General features: G+C 51.0%; 4 protein-coding genes across 4 annotated transcripts; all 4 read right to left on the bottom strand.

Annotated features, from left to right (window-relative positions):
• Window positions 1-1,382: 1,382 nt before the first annotated feature.
• Window positions 1,383-4,672, bottom strand: ENH_00022580 (hypothetical protein, conserved; the record flags this gene model as incomplete). Its single annotated transcript, XM_013584548.1, has 2 exons — window positions 1,383-3,974; window positions 4,097-4,672. 2 exons carry the CDS (start codon window positions 4,670-4,672, stop codon window positions 1,383-1,385), a joined length of 3,168 nt encoding a protein of 1,055 aa, XP_013440002.1.
• Window positions 4,673-7,460: 2,788 nt separating this feature from the next.
• ENH_00022590 (Microneme protein 2, related) lies at window positions 7,461-9,107 on the bottom strand (the record flags this gene model as incomplete). Its single annotated transcript, XM_013584549.1, has 4 exons — window positions 7,461-7,845; window positions 7,973-8,465; window positions 8,577-8,642; window positions 9,026-9,107. 4 exons carry the CDS (start codon window positions 9,105-9,107, stop codon window positions 7,461-7,463), a joined length of 1,026 nt encoding a protein of 341 aa, XP_013440003.1.
• A 2,907-nt stretch (window positions 9,108-12,014) lies between these two features.
• ENH_00022600 (hypothetical protein, conserved) lies at window positions 12,015-15,394 on the bottom strand (the record flags this gene model as incomplete). Its single annotated transcript, XM_013584550.1, has 10 exons — window positions 12,015-12,105; window positions 12,232-12,359; window positions 12,543-12,851; window positions 13,007-13,121; window positions 13,262-13,338; window positions 13,436-13,561; window positions 13,683-13,810; window positions 13,975-14,091; window positions 14,254-14,323; window positions 14,600-15,394. 10 exons carry the CDS (start codon window positions 15,392-15,394, stop codon window positions 12,015-12,017), a joined length of 1,956 nt encoding a protein of 651 aa, XP_013440004.1.
• A 6,442-nt stretch (window positions 15,395-21,836) lies between these two features.
• Window positions 21,837-26,261, bottom strand: ENH_00022610 (SCY kinase (incomplete catalytic triad), putative; the record flags this gene model as incomplete). The annotated part of the gene is made up of 10 exons (XM_013584551.1): window positions 21,837-22,309; window positions 22,510-22,737; window positions 22,859-22,948; window positions 23,061-23,253; window positions 23,527-23,595; window positions 23,740-23,914; window positions 23,999-24,359; window positions 24,698-24,945; window positions 25,188-25,341; window positions 25,535-26,261. 10 exons carry the CDS (start codon window positions 26,259-26,261, stop codon window positions 21,837-21,839), a joined length of 2,718 nt encoding a protein of 905 aa, XP_013440005.1.
• Window positions 26,262-27,489: the final 1,228 nt, after the last annotated feature.

Here is a 27,489-nt window from a genome sequence, read left to right on the forward strand (position 1 = left end):
TGTGCTCGTGAACAGTCAACAGACCTGTTCGCCAGCATAGCGACTCCACTGTGGAGCTGTCGTCCCAGTGCAGTCTCCTGAGCTAGCACTTTTAAAAAACGCCACAACTACACCGACCAGGACACAAACAGGGATCACATCACATCGAACGAAAAAATCATGGACACTGGCTAACATGTGTCACATAAGCGCCTCCGTTGAACGCAGGCCCTCAGGCGCAGATGCCTGCACGAAAAAACAAAAATATGCCGCTGGAGAACTTTACCTCACGACAAATCGAAGATCTGGATCACGTCCGAGTCCTTGTCGGGCCCGTTACGTAATCACTTCCACATACCTTGACTGCACCCAACGAACACACCATCCCATTGCCCACAAACAACGCTTGCGGTCACTTGCACTGAAGCAGCGCACAAATCGCTGCTCTACGCAGTGTCTTAAATATGTTTTGGTGCTGAGCACCCCCAACCAACACGCAGACTACTTCAGTATACATCAGAGGTGAAAACGCCGGCATCCCTCTATATACTTGTGCCCACGTGAGGCCCGTCGCGGGGTCAGACTGTACCAAAACATCTACGGAGTAAAATAACTCCACAGGAACAACTTCTGACGCCAGTTCCTGCACCCCCGCCAAAATGTCGATGCGCCTCCTTTACCAGTGAGCGATGATTAGGATCAAATTCACATCCGGTCCGTATGACCTTAATTCGACCCCTTCTGTCGTCAACCTCACACGTGCTGCATCCTGCAGCGTAACTCTTGCTCTGGGCTCAAGCGGAACATCTCTATGCTGCGAGCGCCACTCTGTTTATTGATGGGAGTACAGCTCCACTTCGGGAACGAACAGCGAGCCATCACCGAGCACTCTCCGTACCAAAGACATAGTGCATTATCCAGACAGTCCTACCCTTGTAGAACACAAGAGCGACGACTCCTCTCTAGAAACCGTTCTTGCATACACGTATGGGCTGGCGGCACCCCTCCGATACGCACAACTGGAATTGGCAAATATAGATATCCAAAACTGGCAGGAACTCCTCTTTGGGACTGCCTTGTCACGTTAGGACGAACGATTCCTTCTAGCTCTTGAAACCTGGGCTATCACCCACAAGCTCCGCCGCACTTTCGGTTAACCGCCCGTAGGGTAGCTGATACGGCATGTGACCAACGGAGGTACTACATCAAACCCTCCAGTCACCGACTTCCTGGTCTGGTAGTAAACAATCGCCACAACTTTCGGTCCTCTGCGCAATACTGTGGACACGAGGAGCCACTGTGGAGAGACAACCTGGGCCTCCATGCGCTATGCCTGCAATCGCTACGCACAACACAGCAGCACAATGAGACTACAACGCTCTTAGGGACGTACTTGACACGGATTAACACTGCCTGTGTCGCTTTGTTCCACTCACGGCTTGCGGCGTTAGCTTCATCTGCTTGCGTTTGCTTTGCTGATGGGTCAGAAGTGGGAGCTGGTCGTCACCCATATAGTCCATGGCAAGAGACTTCCGCTGCCTGAGGCGCGTTATGTGGGTGTCACCTAAGGCCTTCAATACGCCCGGAGCTACGTGGGAAACGAAATCTAGGAACTCCCCCGCCAGTTCGCGTTCCTCCCCACACATCCCTAGGCTGCTGCTCTGCGCCTCAGCCACCGTTTTCAGGCCGATAGTTTGAGCACATGCAGCATAGCACTGTGCTAGTGTCTTCCAAGCCCCTTCTGCTGAATCCCGCGCACTCGCCTGGGACTTCGAAGGTCTCCTCGCCTTCTTCCTTCTGCCTCCGCAGGGTCCCGCGTAACGGTGGCCTCGGCTTTTGCAGATCGGCTCTCCCGTACCATAGCGCTGCCGCTGCCTAGCCACTCGAAAGGAACTGCCTTCATGTGGCATTTCCTGCGGCTTTGACTTCCGGCTGTCTAAAAAGGCAAATGGATTGGACGACGGTTCGTCCAGTGAACTTTTCTCACTGGTCGGCTCGTCCCGCCATTCGCCTGACTGGAACCCCTCAAAGCTGTCACAGGGCGCCGAAAGCAGAGAAGCGAGTCTGCTCCGTCTGTCATTAATCGCCCATGTGTCGTTCCCATATTCATCTTTAAAGTCGCAAGTGCTTGGTTCTTGCAATCGCAGTGGCTTCCGCACGTCGCCCGAGCTGTTCTCTGTAGTCTCAGGCGCCTTCCCTGCGCGCACTCCAATGGAAAGCTCGTCGCTAAAAAAGTCTGACAAGACAACTTCTGGCGATAAACTGCCTTCCTTCATTGCATAACCGCTCTCCTGCTCTCCGACAAGCGCGTTATCTTCTGTTCGCAAAGACGGATCCTTCGCTCCGCCCGAGAACGCCAAGGGGTCTCTTCCAAACTCTGTAGTCTCAAGAGGCGTGCCGCCTGTACAGTTCGACGAAACACTCGTTTCCTTAGGTCCGCTCACATCCTTGGACTTCAAAGTCCCGACCTCCTTTACTTCGAGATCACTGCTTTCCTTGAGTTTGTAGGTAGACATGTCTCTGTGCGCTCCATTCGGCGGGCACTTCTCCGGTGGATTTACCAACTGATTCGGCGCGTGCACAGCTGTCTTGTGATCCCAGAGTACCTCTGTTGGTGCTGCAAATACCTCAGCACCCTTCTGTAGGGATGCCTGGTCTGAGTATTCACATGCCTCCATGCCGTTCGAGGCAGCTTGAGGTGGCTCGGAGGAAAGCGGCGACTGCATTCCTCGCCGCCGCTCCATGTTAGTCTTCTTTGACTCAGACCAGTCTCCAGACCAATCATTAACAGCAGCAACGTAACGTCCATAGCCACCAAAAGCTGCGTGTTCCTGTTGCTTAAACGCAGTGGAAGGCTGACTCGCAATAGTAACCGTCACGCGCGACAAAACATACCGCGACCTCCACCAGCCGTTGCAGGCACGGCCTAGCCGAGCTTGACACTGCTTACAGCCCGAGCCACCGACTGTCATGGTTGGTAGTTCCTTGCACAGATCTGGCGGGCTACTCAGCGTACTGACACGACTTAGTTCCGAAGCAACTGCACGCACTTCTCCGCTATTGGAGCAATAGTAAAGCGTGAGAGCTTCCCAGTTTTCCCGCACAACGAACACAACGCCCCTTGACTGTTCGTTCCCTTTCAACGCGGCACTGTTCGTCTCGTCGAGCGGTCTCTTCTTCACTAGTCTCTCACCTCGCACAGTACCACCCAATTCCCGTCGGCAATCTTCAATAATGCGATGCACTTGCTTCCATTTCCCCTCAATATCTCCATGGGCTGACGGAATAGTGAAAAAATGGCCTTCCTCGGCACCCCTGCCACATGACTCTTTCGGGAGGGATAAGCAAGTCTTCGACTTCTCAGTAGAGCAACTGGTACTGGTTGCTGCATGAGCGGTGCAAACGAACCCGCCGCCAGCTCCAGTTCCACTCTTGCTTAGAAGCTCACCGCTCGGGCTACTCCTTCCACAGTTGTTCTCACCACCGTCGATGTGGCACATCTCCGAGGAGCTTATTGTAGCTACGGTGTCATGATACAAGCTTTCAATAGAACTCTTCATCTGCAAGGCTACGGACTCCTGCCGAGCTAGTGGGAGTGACGGCCGCACCAATGTCTCCCTCACTGGCAGCATGCTCCCCGTTAACGCGTCACTGGCATCGTGGCTCCCCTTTGCTGTTGCTTGGTCCTGCATCCGCACCAATTTGCCGTTACTCCGACAGCACGCCGTTGCACAGTGCAAGTACTTCGCGTCTGCAGTGGGTTGATCCACCCGCCGCTGCACTCCGCCGATCCTCGTTTGAGGCCTTTGGTGTGAAGCCGATGAAGCATCGGCTGTTGCATGCTTTGCAGCAACGCCAAACTTCATGCTCTCCACCACAGGTCTCCAAGTCTCCACCGTCAGTCCCTGCGCCTTGCGTCCATCAGTTCCGTGAGCCGGTTCATCCTCGCTGCACTGAAAGATCCCCATCCCTTTCTTTCCAGTGACCTCCTTCCCCTGCACCGACATCGCCTTCACACAAAATCGAATACAATTAGCAGCCACTTCATGTTAGGTCCGGCATCAAAAGAGCGTGGAGATGGACAAGCAAATTTCTATATCCTATAGTTCCTACTTACCCGCAGATGAGACCTCTCGCCCACTGAAACAGCCACTGCATTTGTTCCGTTTGTTGCACAGCTTGTGGGGCCCACTCTGTAGCTTCCGCATGTCCCCTGTGTTTCACACCCAAATCCACTGATGGCATCCGCGCCACCCACAGCCCCACCACCATACACCGCATCCCTGCTTGTACGCATTTGTTGCAGAATGGTCTCAAGAAGTACTGTCTTCGGATCGCCTCCTGCCGCATCAGCCGCCTCTTCCACGAAGTGCCCCGCATCCTGGAGAACGCCCTCTCCATACAGCTGTCCGGGAGTTTGCGACTCAATTAAACTTGGCTCACCGAAAACGGGTAGCCCCAGATGGGTCCCACCGGAAAATAAAAAGCCAGAATCGCAGAAATTCCCATCATCTGTACTCCCGGGACATTCTTGGGAGGCATTCGCCGTCTTCAAAGTGGACATGTCCCGCCTAGCAGCTGCACGCTTCCAGCCCAGCTGCTGCAGTCTGCTTTTTCCCTTGGTCCCACTGACCATCTTCATCGCTACCGCCCTATGGCCGTTACAACGCCTCTGCGGGGGTGAAACGACCATCCTGGCTTACGCAGAGTTACGGTGAAGAGCACCACCCCGGAAAGGACAGCTGTCCAATGAATGAATACAAAAAAAACCTCTTTTTGAGTGAATTCGTTACTACCCACCAACTGCAAGTCGCCGCGACTCTTCGCCTACCGTCGATGAGAGATGTGATTGCCTGGCCCCCAGCTCTACGACGCTGCACAGCAACCGACGACCAGAATAGCCCTAGACTCAAGCTAACTGCCAGGCCCTTCTGATCAAAGCCATGCTCTGCAACTAGACTAGAACCCAATCAGCACACCCCCCGAGATCGGCGAAGAGACCACGGATGGCCGCCTCGACCAAACCGCAAAACGGGCGAATTTTCCGCCACTTCACCCGTCCATTAGAAAAGCCAATGCAACAATAAAATTATAGATTAACACACAGCTATAACGCTGTTTACCACCCTACAGAAAGATGATACGCCTTCAAAAGCCTGCACGCATGGGCGCACGGTGACGCCGAGGGAGGGGAGGAGGACGTGACATGCGATGCTGCGAAGTACTCCACAACGTCCCTGTCTTCAGGAAGAAAAAAAGGCTGCATACACACAAACTTCAATATGTCCGTACTGAGCCAAGAAGTCCCGCAAAGGATTCGCACAAAATCGCTACACACCGATGCGCCCCCGGAAAAGCCGGAGCTGGGACAGTTCTGTTGAGGTGACGAGGCCAGGTCGGGTCCGGCACTTTGTTGAATTATTGACTCGTGTGTACAGTTGTGTCGTATAGTCATCGTCGCTATACGAACACCTATGTGCGAAATGTCCTGGAAAGCAGGGCACAGCCTGCCACAGGTCTAGGGACCGCCGAGATGACGCCTAACTGCAATTCCACTGCAGCAACCACACGCTAACCACTCTTTGGGACGAGGCACACACCATTGTGTGCCACATAAAAACACAAAAAAACGACTGATGGGCCAGAGAAGTAAGCAGAAGCTGCATAAGCGGTCGAGTGCAGCTACTGTGTCTTGGAGAGGCTACCCAACAGCGATGGTGTGCAAGTGGGGGAAGGTCATTGACCTAGTGGACTCAGCCATCTTCCACCGTAGGGTGCTCCACCAAAAATTCCTTACATTCGGAAAATTTAAAGTTATGCTAAAATTAACAAAACTTCTTCTCCAAAGGCTCTAGCTACACTTCAGCGTGAGAAACGCGATCTGGGGACGCATCGATGCGGCGTGAATCTTCCATGAGACGGCACCTGCTCTATAGAGAGATGGAAAGGGAATTTCTTTGATTTTTTAATGCACGAAGGAATCCAAAATAGCAGTTTTTAGTAACCACGAAGAGTCAGCCCTGTAATGCAAGGGGGTCACTGGACTTCTCGCCCATCCTCGTGACGTACGGATGCACCATTGTATTTAACACAGTTGACACAATACTTGAGTCCCTACTTAGCCCTATCCCTCTCCCGCGTGGAAGTTCCTGCAAGGGGTCTGACTGCTTCCTTTGCAGAGCCATAACAGAGGCGGGAGGACCTCGCCGTCCGTGGAGCCAAATGGGCTTGCACGTCGATCCTACCAGTCTGGTCGTGCCGCTGTAGAAGCAGAATGAACTTGCAGTTTTTTTAACCTCAGTTCACTTTGTAGATCTAGCCACTCACTGAATGTGACCTTCGGGGGGAAGCACCACACTGACGCCTGCGGCGTTGTGGACCCGCTGTGCTGTCAGCCCACTGGTTAGTCTCTGGAGGACTCGAACATATCTACGCGAAAAAAGAAACAACGGCCAGCAGCCAAAACCAGAGCGCATACTGGCACTGTGCAACGTGTGAGCTACTACCCTGTACTAGATGGTAAATAAGCGGCAGCTGCCGGCAGTGAACCCTGACACGCACGGTGCCACGTTTGCCGTGACGTATTGTCAAGTTAACCTTACGCTGCTAGCCGTCTGCCGCCAATCGCGCCTACTACAGTAAGTCTGGCCCGCCAACCTCAACAGAGGCCACCTCACAAGTCAGCCAAACCCGCATCCCTCTCGCAAGAGGCTGTGCAGGATGTTCAAAGATTCAAGAACTATAAGAGCTACAAATCTACGGGACTGCACGAACTGGTCAGCAGCCTACAGTCTGTTCGTCAGACGCAACTGCGCCCTCTACAAGAACCGATGCGTAACAACAATTTCACTCAAATGCCCATCAGGCCAGGTTACCCATGTGGAAGCAACATTGGCAAGACGAAGTAAAAATGAGCAACCCGGCACCAAATATGGTTTTTGCAAGGTAAGCATCCATAGCTTACAACAAGCTCTTTGTGGGACCATATTCATGTTCTAGTTAGGCACTGACCTGCATGAAATTTATTCAGCAAACGAATCCCCCATTCGCTGCGACCTCTACCTGCCGTAGAATAAACCTGCATCTACCGCTGCGGGGAACCTGCCCTTTCCCCGCTACCTTCCTCCCGTGAGAGCTGCCACACGGCAACTTCGCAGTGAGTGCACGTTGTGTATGCATGTGTGTGTGTACATGTGTACATGTGGCTGGGTGGATGTGAGGAAGTGCGTTTGTGTGGCCAAAAAAATGCCGGACACCCAAATTCCAAAAGGAGCAATGGCGAAAGGTGTGTAACAGTGGGCGTCATGAAGCACAATGAAAGCCGTGTAAACCTCCTGTGCGCCGCTGCTCCGCGAATGGGAAAATGCCAAAATAATGCATGCATTCGTCTCCGGAAGCCAACATCAAAGCAAGCGACACGTCTTTGCGTCACTCTGCTTGAACCTTTTCCAGATCAACACTGCACGTTTTCAAGCAGTCCTTCAGGATGCCTGCTGAGTGTCACTCTCTGTGGCGCTGCTTCCTTGCTCTGCAGCAGCTGCTTCCTGCTGGGTTTCTGCAACCTCCTGGGCTTCTGCTTCCTGCTGGGCTCCTGCGCTCTGCTGGGCGTCCTGCGCTGCGTTTTCTCCATCTGCAGGCAACGGAGAAGCTGCCGATGAAGGAGGCCGAGTCAGCGAGATCAACTCTGGGTCAGCTGCGTCACACATGCCATCCTTGACAGTTACGAGGTCAGCTGATGTCGAGCCATAAACCCTGAGGGAGCTTGGTCCACAGTCGCTCAAGTTCACGGAGAGGTCGCGCCCGCCCAAGCTGCTGCCAACGACCACGGAATTTTCTTTCCAAGAGCCCTTTCCAGTTGCAGCATCCCTGCAGAGAGAACAGAAGTCATTATACTTGAAATTCCACGAAGCGCCTCTCCGGCTACACAAAGATTCACCTGCCAACGAAAATACACCGGCACGACAACGCTGCAACTCAAAGAGGGCGAACTTACGTAGATATCCATGCAAGAACACGGACTTCTACTTCCTTTTGGTTCTTCTGTGTAATGATTATCATGAGTGGCGTGGTCGGTCCAGCTGCTGTTTCCAGGGGAACCTCCGTAGGCTCGCTTTCATCACTTCCGTACAGCAAAACAGCCGACTGCGGAGAGCTCTCTTTGTCGTCGCCAGATCCACGGATACGAACAGCAAGCAAGGGCACAGACGGCTTCTCCTGTCCACCCTCCCCTTTAGGAGCCTCCTCAGCGCTTCCTTCGACACTTGGAGGTTTTTCAGCTGGCTCGGGTCCGGGGCCACTGGGACCGGGTGCACCTTCTGATTCTCTCAACTGAACAATTCTGCGTGATTCGTCGGCAACAAGCGAGACAACGAAGTCCCGTTCGCTCTTCGTCCATCCAGCACTGGTCACTTTGATGCTCTCATCCACATTCAGGCCGCTACGAACCGTCAGCCTGCCGCAGTTACCTTCAACAAGTCCAGGCAGGGCTGCGCGGACACAAAAAGCTGTCACGCGGGTCCTCATGGCATCTCCAAAAGTAAGTGGCAACAAGCTCTACTACGAATTACACCTGATGCAACAAATTTGGGTATGCTTACTCGGACGTTGTTCCGGCGCATCTGCCCCATCGAGGACGCCAGAATCAGGAGAGAAGCTATCCCCGCCTGAATTAACAAGAGAGCAGAAACATGGGACCCAAGGTAGTAGCAAGCTTAAGATACATCTTGACCCCACAAGTGGACCGTGTTCCCCTTCAGAACCAAGATGAACCATCGGAATCGACACGATTGGGTGCCCATCTAGCGAACGCGCGAACTACAGAGTCCCGCGGCGCACAGCAGATAGTCATATAGATCATAGTTTTGCTCAAAGCCTTTGATTTCCCAGTAATGACGACCCCGTCATCAAAGGTCCCACAACGTACGGAGGCTTAAGAACTACCTCAACCAGCGGCCCCGTGGCAGGTGCCCCCCGCTGTTCTGTACACTAGCCCCGAGAATAGGCGCAAAGTAAGCTACCCAAATATGTATCTAAACATTTGTTTTACCTGGGACTTTCGTCCTAACGGCTGAGCTTGGAGGAAGGGAAAAAAGCAAGCCCAAAGCGACCAGCGACAGCGCTCGAGCCATTTTGAATGGGAATACAAAGAGAAATGAGGTTATGCAATGCAACAAAGAAAAAAATACTTTTTAAAAGCCAAGCAATTGCCAAAAAGCAAGGAGTAATCTTCGTTGCTGCAAATGATGGGAGCTTGAGTTGGAAAGCACACAGGGTTGTGCAGGTTTGCGGTCCGCTAGAGGCACAGTCAGTGGCTAGCACAATTGCACTAAGGAATCACGTGTTTTTATTTCTTCTTTTAGCATTCTGTAATATGACTATAATGCGTTGTACATTGTGGAGCCAGTATGAGGCTATTAATTTTTTGGGGGGCTTTTCTTGCTTTTCTGGGAGGCGCTCACCGGGGACCGCATCTGACCACGATGGCAACAGCAGCTTCACTGAACGCACGGGCTTGCAAGCCAACTCTAAGCAGTTCCTGGTATAAAACCTCACAGTAAGTAACACACTATTATGAAATGCTGGTAGGCATAAGAGAATCTGTTGCGGTTTTTGTTCTACGTGCTGATTGGATCCTAATTGGCTCCAAGACACACACGTTGGGCCGCTGGAGCAGCTGTATGTAACCGTCTTTCTGTAGCACAAAGCAGAAAAAGCACTATCTTCACTTATTTAACAGTCATTAACCGCATTCGTTCGCTGTTAATTATCCCTTCTAGTGGCAGCCATGTAACATTCCGAAGCACTTGATCAAGTGATCGCCGTGCTGAAAAAGAACAACTATTTATAGTGCGGGGCTCCATCCTGCTTTACATGGTGCGCATAAGAAAAATTCAGGGGCTGCTTAACTTAATAATAGCCTGATACAAATGCTGCATTAAGCGGCCACAGCGGCATTGGTGTCGGCACACGACCGGGATGAGACAAATGCGCGCCAGAAGCAAATACTCTGAATTATGAACGCTAAAACACGTGCAAAGGACTTTGATAGGTATAATAATTGCATGCATATTGCAAATAACTCTCAGACTGCTAGACGCTGGACCGGGAGTAACTGCACGGATTGTCGAACACACGGTCCATAGAAGGACACGTTCGCTCAATGGCACTGGCCTCACTGCCAGTTCCATCAAGCGACAAAGCCTACTTTTGAAACATAAGCGTCATTTTGGTTATGGATTAATAAGCTAGCTAGGAACTGAAATGAGCGAAAACACCACAAAACCGCGGCCGTTCGCTAAGCTGCTCATAGTCTGCTACTACAAAGGCGTAGCTGCACTTCGTGTCAAACAGAAACACAATAGTACTTTAAAAAACGGAAAACATTTGTTTTAGGGCAACTGGGGCAAGAAACCGTGGATCTTGCACCCCTTAGATTATTCCAGGGAATTTTGGGGCGGGCAAACTGTTGAGGGATGCTCGCTAGAGGCCTCGTTGCTGTGTTAACCATTACGAAACCTTCTTTTGTAGGTAACTAAAATGTGTCTAGTTGATGCAGCATCCCTCACATATAGCGGTGCCAGTCACACTGCGATTTTCGATGGTCTGCGACTGCACCTGTGATTCTGCAAGTGCCACGGTGCTTCCACACGAACCACTTTCGGTGAGCAATACGCAATCCACGTGGCTACACAGTGAGGTTGAAGCCTCGATATGCTGCGTCTTTCGAGCCGATATTGGAGCGAGCGAGGGGTCAAATCCTCTGTCCCACTCACGCTTTTAGAGCGGAGGCATCCCTTTACATATTCGCTGAAACAATTTAACCCGATGTCCCGTTTACTCCTTAAGCAGACAATAAAACTTTTCACTAATAGGACAATCGATTCCGGAATTTGTCGCTGCTCTGGTATTCCACGTGACTTCATTTCGCTCACCACCTGGTCGCCGTGAACTCTGATAACCTTGCCACCCTTGAACCGCGACTTGCGAAACGAGTTGCTCTGATGATGCATTATGCCACAAATAATGGCACAATGGTTGCTTTAGGGGGGTCATGATATAGTTTTGTGGGCTGAGGATGCCTCGAAAGGAATACAAGCTGAGCATCACAGCTGGGGGATTTTGAAAAACTGAGACTTCGTCAGCCTCCAGTCGTCTAATAAGAATATACACAACAGACAACGATAATGCAACTTTGTTTGACTTCATTTTGTTTTGCTGGTTCTAAGCAACTGCGAGGAGCATATTAAGCTATGCTTTGGCTTTGTCATGCCGTTATGACGATCCAGAAACCCTACGGGACAGATGCTTGTTGCTACGAGCGAGCAGTGAGGGCAGCTGCGAAGTGAGCTGATCCAGTGCAGCAAAATAAAGGGAAGAACCAAACAAGGGCTGCGGCGGAGTAGTATGAAGGCCTACTCCGCCGCGGCCCTTGTTTGATGCTTCCCTTTTGCTGCACTGGATCAGTTCACTTCGTAGCTGCCCTCACTACTTTTATCATTACTGGGGATGGCAAGCCTTCGGATATTTTGGGCCCATGAACTGCGTTGCGTGATAAATGCGCGGCGCATTCGAGCATTGACCGAAAGGAGAGTTGTAGTCTCCACAGGGCAGTGACGTCGCTTTTCCCAGCCTTCTACCATTGCCTAGCGCCAGGCCTTCTGCTCACTAGTACTTGTTCGCTGAGTGCCTCTACTACTTTAAACGAGCGCTCAATGCAGGTTTACAGCTGAGCACACGCGGGCTCACAACATAACTGTTATGCCAACTCTCGCTGCAAATCACGTTGTAGACAGACGCGTCGGAGGAATGAATGCCTTTTGTTTTCACTGTGGCAGTGCGGGTAAACGCACTGTCCTGCTTGAAACTGCCAGGATCAACTATCCCGAAGAGCCCGTTGTGGATGTCACGCCCCACTGCAGTGCTGAAACAAGCTTCCTTCGGCAGGCAAGAATCTCACGGCGTCTTCCGTAACCATTTTCCAGAGGCATGAGAACGATACGGATGACAGCGGCTATGGTCACACAAACGTGTGCCCTTTAGTCGACTTCGATGTCAAAATGTAGTTTTGGCTGCAGACGGAAAGCTGCTTGACGTTCCCGCTCCAATCCTTCACCGTCGTTCGTAAAACTGATTATCACAGACATGAAATACGTTTACACGAGTCGGAGGCCGTCAACTGGGGGAGTGTTTCAGCAGCCTTCAGAGCGCAAGCTTTACTAAGCAACGCTACGTCTAGTGGGCAAATGGCCTCACCCGAAGATCAGCTGAATTGGTCCGGCGTTGTAGCGCGAATAACCCTGAAGGTTGCCGCTTCCACGCAAGCGTAGTAAACTGGCTATAGACAGAGACGGCCGAAGTGAGATGCCCAGCCATGAACGGCTCTGCAAGCGCACATGTCGCTGCCTGGTAATACTTTTTACTTAAGCCTTGTAAAGCAGTCATCTATTGAAAAGCATATTCAAGTGTATGCGGGCAGTTACAATAAGTTGGCAATACGTTGACAGGGGGCCTGTGTGACAAAACTTCCACTCCACGAAACCTTGTAATATTATTCTGAAACATACCTGCTGCTGACGAAGCAACGAAGCAAGCGCTGACCTGGAAAAGCCCAGCGTTATAGCGGAGAAGTCCCTGGCAGCTTTTTGAAGGAGGAGCATATGAATATCAAGCAAGGAACTGCAGAGGCTGTGGCAAAGCCAGGCATCCCGACCCGACCTAGCCGAAGCCTCAGAGATATCTGACAGAGTTGGCTGCCACAGCGAGTTACCAGTCGCTGCCTGACTCTCAGAAACTGCATTTTTGAACTTCTTAACCATTTTCACAGCAACCGGGGGTAGTAGTTCTGTCAACTGTTCGTCCATTGCAGTTAGCACCTGAAAAGCCACGGCATTCACTCTGTGAATAGTTAACGAGCTGCATGTGTATCGACTTCATATTAAGGCTTGCCCCACAAGCTGAGAGTTAGCCAGCAGTGCTTCATGAATGCTCTGCACATTGTATTAGGTATGAAAGCAAATGCTCGAAGGACCTTTTTAACGATGCCTGGAGTGTGTGATCCGAAGGCACGTGCATCTTTCTGTAATGCAGCTACAAGCTCTGCCCGGAGCCTCAATCGCGCGCTGTTCTCTATGCGCAGAGCTTTCCTGAATTGCACAAGCCAAGCAGTGCCTACGTTCGTGCCTGCTTCCGCAGATTCACATCAATAAAAGTAGCGGCAAAAAGCAGACTATAATAAATCATATGCCGTATGAAACTGCGACGAGCAGACCGCGTGAGACCGCACCTGAGATACAGAATACGAAGCTCCTTTTCCAATGAACGCAGCAGCTCGTTGCGCAGTGTCTCCCGCTCCGGGGAAAGCTGAAAGCAACACATACTACTGGACCAACTGGCATGGAAACTGTTGTGGCCTCTGCTATATCCATCACGAGTGCGGTTCACCGAGGCTCCTTCCTACCTGGCATCGCCGGGTTTGGTAATCGTATAGCGCCAGTGCTTCTGAAAGAATGTTTTGAACTGTAGCACCAAACGATTTGGATGCTACATCCTGTTCCGCCTGGTATCGAAGCTCACGCAATCGTCCCTGAACAGCGACAAGGTAAAAACTGCAAATCAAGGCGTCTGTTCACCCAAGGGGACATGGGGTATCTCCTTTTTCTCCATTATTCAGGGCACGTTCTATTCGCTGGGCGACTAGAGCGCACCTTGACGAACGCCAATGATCGCCTAAAAGCCGCTGCGCTTGTAGTACAGGCGAGTGCACACCCGGCAAATTCCGTGGAACTCGGAGGAGCAGAACCGGGTTGTCTAGTCAGTAAATTCTCTATTGCGTCTGCAGAAATTTAGATCGGCACAGAGGATTCAATGACACAAGCGGCAACGCAACTTGCTTTATCTAATGCCGCCGCTACAGGCATAAGCTTCCCGCAGCCTCAAATATGGAAGAAAAAAGAACATTATCGCATTCAAGGGAAAAACCGAGCTCTGGGCCTGTACCTGCAATTTGTGTCTGTGAGGTATTCCGGGGAACAATTCCTCGCAACAAGGAATCCAGGACGTCTCGAGTAGCCTCTCCACCTCCATGCAATTGCAAGCCTATTACACTTACTTTGACTGCAGCACCGACAAGGAACCCGCAGCACACCCCGTACGGAGCACTGTCTGCAGTACTCGAAGGTATCAGTACTATCACACTTGGCACTGTGAGCCACCTTAGAGCTACAGGTCGGTAAAGAAGAGGGCTGCGCCTCGTATCACTATTCCATCCACGCTTACCATCAGCGGTTCCAAGGTGACGCCGAACTTCGGCTGTAATCGCATCTTCGCATGATGGAGATACCGGCATCTGCAATCCATAGTCCAGCACACAGCATCATGTTATCACGCGCTGCTCTGCTTAGTACAAAAGAGAAGACTTTGGCTCCGCCAAAATTCCGCAGCAATAGCTGGGAATTAAACTTAAAAGTCTGCGATGGCGAAGAAGTATAGTGTTGCTCGTGAGTGGCACGAATTCAGAAAGTTACTGGCACTCAATAAACTCAGTACGCCATTCAACAGTCAACATTCGTTCCCCAGTGCTTCGTTCTGACAAGCTGTAACGAGAAGCGCTCTAGGCTCTAACCTCAACGAGAATGACAACACGAGGCAGCCGCCGGGGGCGGCCTGCCTCAAGAGCCAGTTGGTGCGAACTGTCACGAGGGTGGGTGGAGAGCTGTCCGCCTTCACCATTTCGGCGAACTCTGTTCTCCTCTAGTTGCTGCCGCATTGCATACAGGAGCTTTGAAATGTGCTCTGGGAGACAAGCCTGGCGATTCGCGGGCTCAGTTTTATCCACAGACGATGGCCGAATGCTATGCGAAGTTTGGCGGGGGACCGCAGTCATATCTTCATCCTCACCCGCGACTGCTCTAGCATCCCCGAGACACAAGAATTCCCCGAAAGGCCGAACCCCCTCAGAGTCATGTGACCGTGGCTTATAAAGCTTCCCCTCGTGTAAAAGAGGTATTAACAAGACATCTGCAGCCTCTATGGCCGCCAGCGCAACAGCTTGAGTGAAGTGTCCTCCTGTCAAGGCATCCATGTTCTTCGGAGATGCCCTTGAGACCTCAGTGCCATCAGAAGTCTCCTTTCTTGCAGCAGTTGCAAGGGGAAGGTCTTCTGTGGAGCTATTTCCGCTCGGACCCTCAGTGGCAGACAGTCCGTGGAACAGAGCTTCTGCTTTATTTTTCTGACTGGTGTTAGGATCATCTCCCTTCTTTCCTTCTTCTTTGGCGTGTTTCCACTGCCCACTACCAATACTTGATGGCACTTCAAGAGTCAGAAGCACGGCGCCAGCTGGGAGCCTGTCGAGTCCAATACCTGAAATCGGAGTAAAGCAGCGTATCTCTATGACGGTAAATTTTGGATCAGCAAGCATGCGTCTTGCTGTAAACATCTGCAGCACTGTGACTACTGCTGCAGTCAAGACTTCGATCTAGTGGAGCTCGGACATAAAACCAATTTGAGGCAATGCACAGCTGGCACCAGAAAGGGTCCCAAGGCCCCTCAGGTGCCTGCTCACAACTCCTCTGCTCACCTGAATCAACACCAATATCATCCTTTTTTTCTGTGCCTCCTAAATGCCTCATTGCACAACCCAGCAGCGTCCGTATCGCGGGACGCTGGAGAGGGCTGCTGACAGCTATCACGAAAGGAGCGGGGACTTCCCGGTTCTTGTTCGTATACGGTGCTCTCGTAGTCCGCAATACGTTCTGCAACAAGCTTCTTGCATTTCCGATAATTTTGGCGCTCCCATCAGCCCCTATGCTTCTCAGTACCTGCAGAGGAAACAGCGTATAGCGCATTCCTAGGGACTAGCCTGTCCCGTAAAGCGGATCGGTGTCAACTAAAGGGAGATGCAGCCGTCGGGGAAATCGCATTTTGCGCACCTCACAGTACGGCAGTGCGGCCAAGGGAGGCGGAGGAGGAGGATCCTACGTAGAAAGTACAAGTGGCGCACTGACAGTTCGTCGATTAACAGAGCATATTTCCAAGCGGTGTTCAATCTTTTGCGTCTGAAGTAGCGTAAATATACTCACGTGTTGTACTATTTGTACGCCATCTGCTCCCCATAAGCATATAGCGAAGCCGAGGAACAGCCAGAAGAGATCCATGGCTTCGTGAGCACATTTGCCCGCCTTCTCCTGAAAACAGTGGTACGATTCTGCCGTTTGCTGGTGCAAACAGGGAGGAAAATGCAGAATTAGCGGTCCAGCAAGTGGTTGAATAGTCTTGCCCGTCGCAGTACCCAACGAAAACCGCAATGTATGATAAGTCAAACAAAGAGAGAAATGCGACAAATAGTAGTACACGGCGAAACGCGTTGCGTCGACTCAGAGCTGCCCCTCCTGATTACGATGTGCACGTGGTCGTATAATGATGCATTGCAACCGCACTGTTGATCTCGGCAGTCTCGCGATACTGGTCGTCCCGTCCTAAGACAACACGCCCGCTGTAAATGTACAGGAAAGTAACAGGGTGTATATTAACAAATACGTCTAATCCAGCACTAGCAGATCATCGGGAAGTTGCGTAAAAGTTGGCTCCACAGGGGCACAATGTAATGCCGATTTCGCTGCCTCATGCTCAAAAGCCCTTACCAACACTTCCCTACACAAAACCATCAGCTGATTAGTTAAAATGGAAAGGTTTTATTGGACACGAGAGCTCTCAACATGGGTAGACATTACCTCAAAGGACTCAGCAGCCCCAGGTACCGAGTCTCCACAAGCCCCAAACATTGCCACTGCCCCAGCAGCACTGCCACAACCCCCCAAAACACATAGAATTCCGCATTATTATAGTGGAATTAGTATGTATACAGTGCAATATTCCCTTCCTTTGCAAATTTTGCGCATACTGTAGTGCCGATGGCTTCAGCTCGCTCCAGCCCTCAGGTCAAGAATCTAATACTGGCGTTGTACCGCAGAAATCAGCGAGAAGAGACCATGAAACTCAAAAGTATATGGTGATCCCAATGTATAAGAGGAGTTGATGGGCAGATCCCCCGGCAACATGCAGCTTCATCTCTGCTACCACCTTAGTATCGCAGCTTGTGCATGTTTTATGCTAGAGTTATAATTAACGCAACCACAAGGTCCTAGGTACCACGACATTCAGCGCGAGTAGAAAACAGGGGAAAAGTATGAAGAGTTCAATCACAAAGGCAGGCAGCGGGCTCCAGAGCCAATGGTACCCTAGAGGGGAACGGCAAAAGGAAGAGCAACGATACCAGAAGGCTAGTTCCACAAGTTAGACTTAAGGTCTCTGCTGTGCGGCTAAGCATCGATGCCAGCCAAGAACGTTCTTCGAAACAGTGAGCGCACCTTCTGTGCGAACGTGAGAACTGTTGCCGCTCAGCTGGGTATGCAGGGGGACTTCATTGAAGCTGCGACAGTTCCTAACGGGGAAATAAGCAAATGTTTCAAAAGAGTTCCATCTCTGAGTGCACAGGTTACGGCGCCTCGCATCAATTCTTGAACGAGAGAAGCAACTCCAAAACAGATGAATTACGCAGAGATTATTTAACATAATACAAAGGTCTCTTCAATGAAACACAGTTGCTCCCTATACTACCCTTCGTGTATGAAAGGCAGGCTAGGTAAGAGCCTAGACTCCCATGAATTTTGGTGTCAAGTCATGGCTCCTTTAGTCGCTGCAGTGCAATGTACGCGATGCAAACTACACAGCGCCTTACATGCACAAGACTACACAGCACCTTGCGTACACAAGCTAGGCTTGCTGACATTCTGCAAAAGAAAAGGATCACTGAGGCCTCTGTCGTTGCGGGCCAAACCGACATGGCAATCTATGCCTTAGTTCCTTGTGCCAATAGTTAACAAAAGCCTTCCTGCCGCTTGCAAAGCAAGAAGTATTTGCGTTTGGACCCGCCCGCCTTCCTGTGTCTCACTATACCCGTAACCAGTTAGGCATCACCGTGTAGAGGCCTTTGGGTCCCTCTCCCCACACATATGTGTCGGGGCACTGAGCAGAAAAACTGGCACTTTTAAACAAAGATGGGCTCTATCATCTACGGCCTTGTGCCCGGCATTTAACGACTGGGATGCGCTACTTGAAATCTACCAGAGGACTACCGTCGCTGGCGCTAGTGAATTTAGGCCAGATTGGGGTCTCCGTCTGCTGTTTTCAGCATATTTCATCTTGCAGCACTAAACTATAAGCTAGTCATAAGTCACCGCTTTTTGTTCTGCGAACTCTAGATTCTGACGTGTGTGGCATCGCCGTGTAGAGGCCTTTGGGTCCCTCTCCCCACACATATGTGTCGGGGCACTGAGCAGAAAAACTGGCACTTTAAAACAAAGATGGGCTCTATCATCTACGGCCTTGTGCCCGGCATTTAACGACTGGGATGCGCTACGTGAAATCTACCAGAGGACCACTGTCGCTGGCGCTAGTGAATTTAGGCCAGTGTACGTGTCCCCGTTTAAGAGCTTTCAAAGACCACTCGTGGGTTCGTACAGGTAGATGGCATTGGTAGGTGCGAAGTCAAGTGGCTGCTTCGCTTCTTCTTGTTGTAGCTTGTGATTTAGTGCACTCTTAGTCGTCGTTATACACAAATTTTCTTGAAAAATTGCAACAACAAACTTGTTGCAAACAGGACCGTTCCCTGACAGTAATGGTAGTACTATCCCAAGAATGGGCATCTCCAACCTGTTCAAAAGCGCAGCGCCTTCGCTTTTTCTTAGGGAAAGGGTTCTGCTGAACGTGCGAAATGGCTGTCCAAAATCTGGATAATTTTATCGCCTTGCAAAGGTGCAAGCGTGGGCTCTGCACCGCCACGGTCTCTTCTGGCCATCGCTCGATAGTATGTACAGAGAGGTCAATTGACTGTGTGCGCATCGCCAACACTGTGCACAGGTTGTAGGAGTATTTAAAATATCGCTCTTTATGGTGCTACCTCTGTAGCGTTGTTGTAGCCTCGGCACTGTGTTGCTTCGATGAGGAAGAGCCTTAAGGAACCTCTTTGTGCCGACTATCAGACAACTGGCCAGGAAGGATGTGGCAGTACGATTTGTGTATGTCTTTGCACAATTTCTCGGCTCCGGGCAGCCTTAATAGTGCTTTTACGGTTATATTATGCGCCTATCCTTGCTCAACCTCATCGATCCCTGGCAGCTAGCGCATACCATTTCCTTTGAAATTTTTTTACAAGTTGGTCATTGTTACTGCATTCGACAGCCAGCTTCCATTATTGTGCATTCTCCATGTAGGCGGGACTAGCTTGCCATTCTCTGCTCGTTAGCCTATTTCCACTCTCACCAACTCTTGCATGTATTGTTGCATGGCTTCTTCGCCATGACTGTCACACGGCCTTTGCGTCTCGTTAAAAAAAACGAGCTGATTAAGAATAGATTTCGTAGTTTTTTGTCTATGAGAGGTACAAGCTTTGAGAGTTAGGCGAAACACGGCGTAGCGCTCTTTGATGTGAGAAAATCCAGTCTGTCTTCGCAGGAAGACTTCCGCACTTCGGCTCTTCCTGGGACCACAGTCTTGGATGCCATCTGCTAACACAGCATTGGGTTTTCACGGTCAAATGAATGCAACGACGTGCGGGTACTGATAGAGTGGGGCAGACTTTCTCTGCTTTCTATGCTGGTTTTCGTTTATTGGAGCTTAACGTCCGTGCTTGGCAGCAGACGGTCCTTCGATGACCAAGTCGCTGGCTACCGCATTTTCGCGGTTGTTGCCATGACTGCGAATGGAGAGCGCTACATGGTGCCGACTACTTAGTGCGTTGCCAATGGAAGAGTGTAACCCAAACTGGTTGAAAGGGACGGCAATGCGCTGCTCAGCGGCAACCAACTTTGGCGCATGCCTTTGGAACGCTTGCGGGGCTGGACGATACACCAGCGCCGCCACTAAACCTCCACAAAGGGGCTGAAAGTAGCTACGGAGAGGCGCAGCATATTCTTTCAGGAGGGCACGCAGGATCCCACGGTAGCAGTACAGAACCGCCGGCACGGCGCAGTTTGAACCTTGGAGAGACTGCAGTTGTTTCAGAGCATTTGGAGAACGCGTTGGCATATTTCACGGTATTATCCGTGAGGAGTCACTCCCCTTAGAACGGCTTTGCCGTTGGCTCTCTGGTTCAACGCCCTCTCAACAGTGCTAGGCGGAGCTTGAGAGCAAGCCAAGCTCCGGTACATGTATAGAGGCTTATCCTCGTTTTGATACAAAGAAGGCTCTAAATTCTTCACAAAAAAACGATAACATTTCTCTTATCGAGATTTAAGCTACTGAAGAAGGGAACGTTTTCCATTCTCTCCCGGTGTGATGAATGTAATAGTAACGTCAGCCCCACACGCTGTTCCATACCATGCTGGAGAGCACCCAAACCTAATCCTTTAAAGCCGAATTTCCTTGTACAAAGCAAATATACTCTACGCCCTTGTCTGTATTATTTCAATGTGTACTCTCTCTAGGGGCTGTTTGCAGAAGATGCTGTAGTGCTTTGCACAACACGAAAAGTCCACCGTACGCGCCTTCTTCCTCGTTTGCATCATGAGATACGCTCTACAATTTAGTCCACACATCCTGGGTTTTATTCCCTTGGGAAAGTGCTCTTAGCCCTGCGGCTGGCTTGTTCTCTCGAGGCGGCTTCCTCAGGGTCTAATTCGGTAAGTTGGACGAGATAGCACTCCAACCACCACATGAGAGGCTCGAGAAGAAGAGACTATACTTGATTTTGGTAGCACGGAAGGGAAATATAAGGATATGGTCACTAGACTTGGCGACTTTCGGGCGGTCCTTAGGAGCAGGCCCCTCTCGATGGATTTCTTTCCTCCCCGTTTCTTAAGTCGTCCCCGGCGAGCATTCCGCGTTTCGTAGGAAAGGCTACCAGCCCTAAATCGACAGGTGCACCTTTTGAAATACCGAGGAGAAATCCATCCACGGACGTGCAGGCAACGTAGCGCATGCTGTCGCAAAACCTGCCCCCGAATGCATCGTAGCACAACGCCGAGGGCGCCCACCACACCCTGGCAACAAACAACTGCAACTGCGTTCCCACGGCCTCGCCCACCTGCGCAAATCCTGCCGACTCTCCTTGGCGCAGCCGTGACCCCGGTGGCCCCCACGGTTGCTTCACGGACACCTACGGGTCCAAACCACCGTAGTTCCACCCACCTAGAAAAGGGGAACAGACATATCTGACTATGCCGAGTGCGGCTTGCTGCCCTGCTGTTGTGTTGAAAAGTGGCTAATAAGCCAGAGTTACTTATAGGTCGACAGCGTGTCAGCACCACGTGGGTCAGAGAGGGAACACCCTCCCTGCCCCACGTAGTGTTGACACGTCGTCGACCTGCCTCCTTGGCTCTACAGTGGCAAATAATATCTGCGACGTTCCGCAACTCAGAATAACAATTTGACCAAAATGCTGTAGCCCTTCCGCTAGAAGCCGTCCACCCCACCCTAGAGATGGCTGTCCACAATTATCCAGAGCCTCCAAGCAGCTGTGCACCCTGTGCTTATGGCTCCAAATTGAGCCAAATTGAATAAGACTTGGTACCTGAAATATCTAGCACGCTAATTGCCTCTTGATGCGCTCCTTGTTATACTGAAAGGCGCGTAAAGCGTTGACTGTCTCGGCGGCATGCGCAGTTTGAACGGATTCTTCCTGAAGCACGTACACTAGTCTGCCGTGTTGCTGGTTTATATTCAGTAGCAAGCACAACAACTTCAGGTACCTCTCAAACCAACGCAACTTTTGAGTTGCTCACTGCTGTTGTGCCGCGGAGAGCGCCACCATACGTCCATCTATGCTACAGTTCGAGAACGAGCAGCAGGCTGAGCTCCTATGGTCAAAAACCCCGCTGGGCTGCCTCTCTTTCCACAGAAGCAAAAAAATCGTCTGCTGAGAGGCAATCTCCCGCATCACCTGCTTTTAGAGCGGTGGCTGAATTGCGGGGCTTCCTCTTTGCCTCTAAGCTCGTTGCACCTGTGCCCTCACTCCCTGCCAATTCCGGTGGTGCGGCTCCTCCCTGGAGACGCATACCGGCTTTAGAGCTTTTACTACGGTGTGAGTTGTTTGGCAAGTTAGGAAATGATCTGAATGGCTCGCCGGTGTTACTTGGATTCACAGATGCGCCAGGATGCACGCGAGGCGCCTTGCTCTCGGTTGAGCTGGCCTGGACTTTTTGGACCACTGCGTTACTCTCAAGTCTGGAAACGACGCCCCTGGTGCCGTCGCTTCCGCCAGAACTTCGAGAATAACTCAGTGTTTCGAAATCTGGTGTGGTCTCCCATATATCTGCAGGAATATCTGTGTCGTCACCTGAGGCGTCGGTCACAACTTCTCTTAACAGCAATATCGGTAACCAGCCACGTTTTCTAGTGTTCGTACAAATAATTCACAAGAGAGCAAACGAATGGACATTAGAAGTTGCACCTTTCCAGCGGTCAGCGAGTAAAAAAGCTCAGAAACGACAGGGACTCCAGACTTGGTGACTAAGTGACGACAATAACTGTCCGCACCCCATGAGTTGATAGGCTCGCGTGCATCTTTAAACTCATCAGTTGACCGGCTGGGAGGCGCACTAGAGTACGGAGCTTCAGGTGCCTGAGGAGGATGTGCAGAAGTACGAAGGGAGTTGCTGCCAGCTTCTGTAGGCACGTTGCCTGCGCTGTTCTGGCAGGGGCCGCCGTTGTCCCTGTTCTTGTGGAGGACACTCTGTGTCGAATCGCCCCCACGTTTGCTGAATCCTGCAAAAGAGCGCGACCAACTGAAGTTTATACCATCCACTATGAACAACCGTTAGTTTCTACCGAGTAGAATTAAGATCGCGTCATTAAGCTCCAGACTGCCCAAGCCGCATCTGCATACCTAGTACGACCCCAAGGCTCTTAACTGTCGTTAGCCAACCGTCCGCAGATTTGCAATTATCTCTGTCGTGCCGGAATGGCTGCTCTGCCTCTGAACAATCGCAACTTGCCCACACGCCATGACATTTCTGGTATGTCGCAGCAAACAAATCCAACGCAGCCAAACAACTAGGTAAGCAACAAGAAAATCAGTCGGTATTTACCCGCTTGCGTTAAGTGTAGCGATGGTTGCTGCTTCTCTTCCGCCCTCGCTTTTGCTGCGTCTGTGAGGGCATGTATACAAACCGGCGCTGCAGCTACAACAGCCGGCGAGGGCGACAAGAAACACGCAGGCGCGACAGCAAGCAGAGTCACCAAGCCTGCCAAGGGTAGAAATTGGGAGCAGTAAACACATGCCTGCAAAAAACGTCATAGAAGAATAAGAAAGAATGCCCAGTTGAAGAGTCTCAGCAGTGGTTCACTCCTCGGCGGTTTCACCAAAATGCAACCTGCCGATTATGTATGTGGCTCTGATGCTTAGGAAAAAGCGGGTCTTACCTCCAACCCAGCGAGTCGGACACTATCTTCGGGATCTCGAAGAGATGTAGAAAGGATATCCACTAGCAAACTAGGATGCCCACGTGCCCCGCGGTCATGCATATTGGTTGCAGCCGCAGCCGCAGCGCCGACAGCCTCAAGCCGAACTCCCCCTGCAGCGTCTCGCAGGCGTTGTTCAAGCAGAACAAATACAGAGGAGGTCTGCAGCACCGGAAAATCCAAAAAGGCAAGCCGTCGCCTTGGCGGCGCATTGATGGTTTTGTCCCGGGAGCAACTAGCAAGCACCAGCTGGTCTACTGTTGGTTTGTTTTTCTTCTTGTCGGTAAGTCTCAGTAAACCACCTACCTGCGAAGCATCACGCGGCAAGCGCGATACATAGAGAGACAATATCCGTGCAGTGAATGCCCTTATAGGGGGAGCGGAATCTTCAAGGCCAACAATTAGGGGCTCCCAAGTTCGCCCAAAAAAAGAGTCAGGTAGCAAACTCTGCACTGCAGGTAGCTGTGATAGCAGAGTGAATCTGATGCAACACAAAGACACAGGCTTTGAGCGACTGATGAGGCAAACTGGCCCTTCAAAAGCCACACTGAACATGCAGACTGACCGAATAGCTCTGTCTGAGCTGTCGAATGCATGCGCCAGAACTTCTGAGAAGAGCTGTAATGGTAATGCGGCATCGTCATCCGTGGAGCTGCTGCTTTTGCAGGTTTGCAAGCATCCTAAAGTCGACAGAGGTGTAACCATAGACATGATGCACTTAAGAATGCTGCAGTGATATGCTGATGCACTGCTGTTCATGAGCAACAGCGCCAATTCAGGAAGCAGCAAATGCAAGGCCAAGCCAGAAGATATCTGCTGCTGATGGAGGGCTGTAGGCAACTGCTGCTCAAAAAAAGCTTCCTTGTCCACATGGGTCTTGACGGGAAACGTCCGGATAAACGTCAGAAATTGGCAACAAGCATCGCCTAGCACACAGCACTCAGGCATCGGAATGGGCGACTTGCCTCCAACACCATTCTGTGCCAGAAAACAAACCAGCAAGAACTTGTCATCAGTACGAACATCATTCTGCAAATTAACAAGGAATTTCAAAACCGTTGTTTCGTTCGGCAGTGCAGCAGCTACGTTCATAAACGGCACGCCCCATGAAACTGGTGCTAACAGGTGCACAAAATATCGAGATCTTATGAAAATGCGACCAAACTGCTGTCGTTTATCTTGCTACTTTATGGCAACCGTATACATTGGCACAAACTCGCAAATAGCCAGAAATGTGAAATCATAGAGCGCGTGCCTGCGAAACATGCGTCTCCTCCATCAATCAGTTTGGAGAGTGGCGTTGCGCCGCCCCGTGAGTCAAGTATCTTCTGCATCAGCCGTTGTAAAGGAGGCTCCAGTCCATGCATTGCTTTGCGGAAAGATGTATCATTAATGCCCAGAGAAACACCGCATGAATTTCCACAAGTGCCACTACGCCGCAGAAGGCGAGCTGAATTATAGGGATCCCGGTGAATGTCTTGCCACCAGGCAAACAATGAGCACAGCCCCCACCTAAGGAACGCAATACAGGACAGCATACGCAGTAAGGCCATCAGTTGACTGTTCTTGATCGAGAGTGCAGCGCAGTCGCTGTTCAGCGAAGGCTTACTTTGGCAGATGTTTCTCAACAGTACCAACAGCCACGAAGACGCAAACGTGCATACCACAAGTGCTCCAGCAAGGCTCTGTTACATGTCATGCATCATTGCCTCCTGTGAGCGTGATGCACCGTGATGCAACTTTTCAATCCTGACCTGTCAAGAATGTCGGGCCGAGATCCTGATGAAGGCCTTGGTGGTTCCCATCCCTGAGATGCGCTGGCGCTGGAAAGAACTTCCGTGTAGAAGCTTGGCCAACTTACCTCCTCGAAAGGGCGTGTCAGTACAAACGAGCTTAGCTTCCACTTCCCTAAAGATAAAACAAAAGCTTACATATTCAGTACTTACTCTAGCGTCAAGGTCCAGTTCTGTCACTACACGAATAAGAAAATTCTAGACACTGATGAAACATTGACCCTATTCTGGAATTTTTCGGGCCAATGAAACACTGGATCGTACCTTGTCGCCTCGTAATGGGTTCCCCTGTTATTTTCAAGTCTTACCATGCGGAGTGACGAATACAGAAAAGGGGGAAACCTCTCCGTGGGCAAGCTTGCACTGGTCGTTCAGGAAGGAGAGGCCTTCTGCTAACTCGAGAAGGTTCCACAATGATTTCCATGCCAACTCAGCTGCAGCGGCGGCTGCAGCCTCTGCCTTACGTGTAGAGTCTGACAGTGTACCAATGATGCCACTGGGAGGGTCACTTGTTTGCTGACTTGTTTGCTGATGCGGTAGTGATGATGGGCGTTTAGCAGCTAAGTCTTGCTGCTGCTTTCGCAGCTGGATCAGATGCGCAACGTGGACAAGGGAAAAACAGCATTCCGTCACTATGTAAAGGGCATTGTTTGTTTCATAAGTGCCGAGCACCTTGAGTAGGTTGGGGTGAAGCAGTGTCTTGCATTTCGCGAGATGGTTTCTCGCCTGGTCGAATGCGCGCTGGGACACTGATCCGCTGACTCTGGAGAGGGGCGACTGCTGTTTGTCACGCTTCAGCGCAAATATAGACACCTGAGCCGCGCTACCAGGATTAAGCAAGGCATCCAAAATAGGGCGCTGCCCACTGGCGCCATCTACAGCACTATTGGGAGCAAGCTTTGTGCTGGTGGCAGAAAGCTGTACAAATCCACCAGGAAGCTCGAAGCTATAAGGTACCGCAGATCCCAGTGTATAGGGGAAGTTGGCGGGCAGATCCCCCCACGACGAGATGCTTTTCCACAGAGACTGCAGCATCGCCCCTGCTGCAGGTGATGGAGCGCCCGCAGTAATGGGACAGCCTCCAGCTCCGTGGAGCAGCCTTCCTGCAGCGATCCTATGGTGAACGCAAACAAAATATCATGTATCTCGATCGATCTGCACGCCGCACGATGCGACATTCGAACAAGCTCACTGTCTGCCTCGTGAATCATACACAGTGATACTGCTGCTGAGGGGCCCCCAGGGGCCCCCTCGGTAGCCAGGGGCCAGGAGTTGACAGGCCGCACTCATGTTCAGCCGAAATTTCTGGAAAAAAAAGGAAGTCCAGGTCAATAATTGACGCCAGCGGGGAAAGTTTGGTATTTCATCATATGATAGCGGCCCCTAACATCCCTGGAAAGACGAGAAGCCATTTTACAGACTGCAGTGGCTTACTATTCTCGCAAAAACAAGCTACGTAGGAGCAACATGGCTTATATATGTTACGAAGAATCTCTCTGTGACGCACAAGCAATCACCTCCTTTATCTTTTGTGGCACCAACGAAGGCGTTTAGTTGTGTGGTACGACTTTTGACAAGAATGTCACCCAGCTCGGCGGAGGCTCCCGCCTTTCGGATTACATTGCATGATGCATTGAAGACGCAACTACAAACTGCCTAAGCAAATTAGGGACCTGTAAACAAACTAGAGGCAATGGGAACGACATTTTAGAATCTCACGCAGCCGTCGGTTGTCCACCTACTGGAGCCACGTAAAGCCCAGGCCCAAGCCCCCTGCACAGGATGCAACTGGACAAGCTAGCATGAAGCAAGAAAGAGCCTCTTTATTAGCTAATGGATGAACGGGCCTGATTTGTTCCTATATGTGTGCTCTCACTATCATGACTGAGAAGCCTGTTGCACGTTCAAGAGTCAGGAACATGCGCAAAGTTGCTAACTATCAGGATCAGGTATTAGACGCCGTTACTATTGTTTGTGACAACTAACTCCCGTGTATCCAACCAACTCCAGTGATGCTATGGGGGGCCGAGTAGTTCTCTGCGCTTGATCTTGAAGTGGGCTTTCACCGAATTCGCACGGCTAACGAAACGTTGCATAACACTGCACTTCGCCCAATCTTGGGGCTTTTCGAGTACAAGGTTGTGCAGCTTCAGCGGTTCCCCTGCTGCCTTTGAAGCTAGTACTTACACTCATCTACAACCTTTGCTTGGCTAGGCTATCACTGCCCAGCTTGACGACGCCTTGATGTCCAGCTCAGGTCTTC

Source organism: Eimeria necatrix, genomic scaffold (genome assembly GCF_000499385.1).
Source record: "Eimeria necatrix Houghton genomic scaffold, Enh_scaff17, whole genome shotgun sequence".
Taxonomy (NCBI): domain Eukaryota; phylum Apicomplexa; class Conoidasida; order Eucoccidiorida; family Eimeriidae; genus Eimeria; species Eimeria necatrix.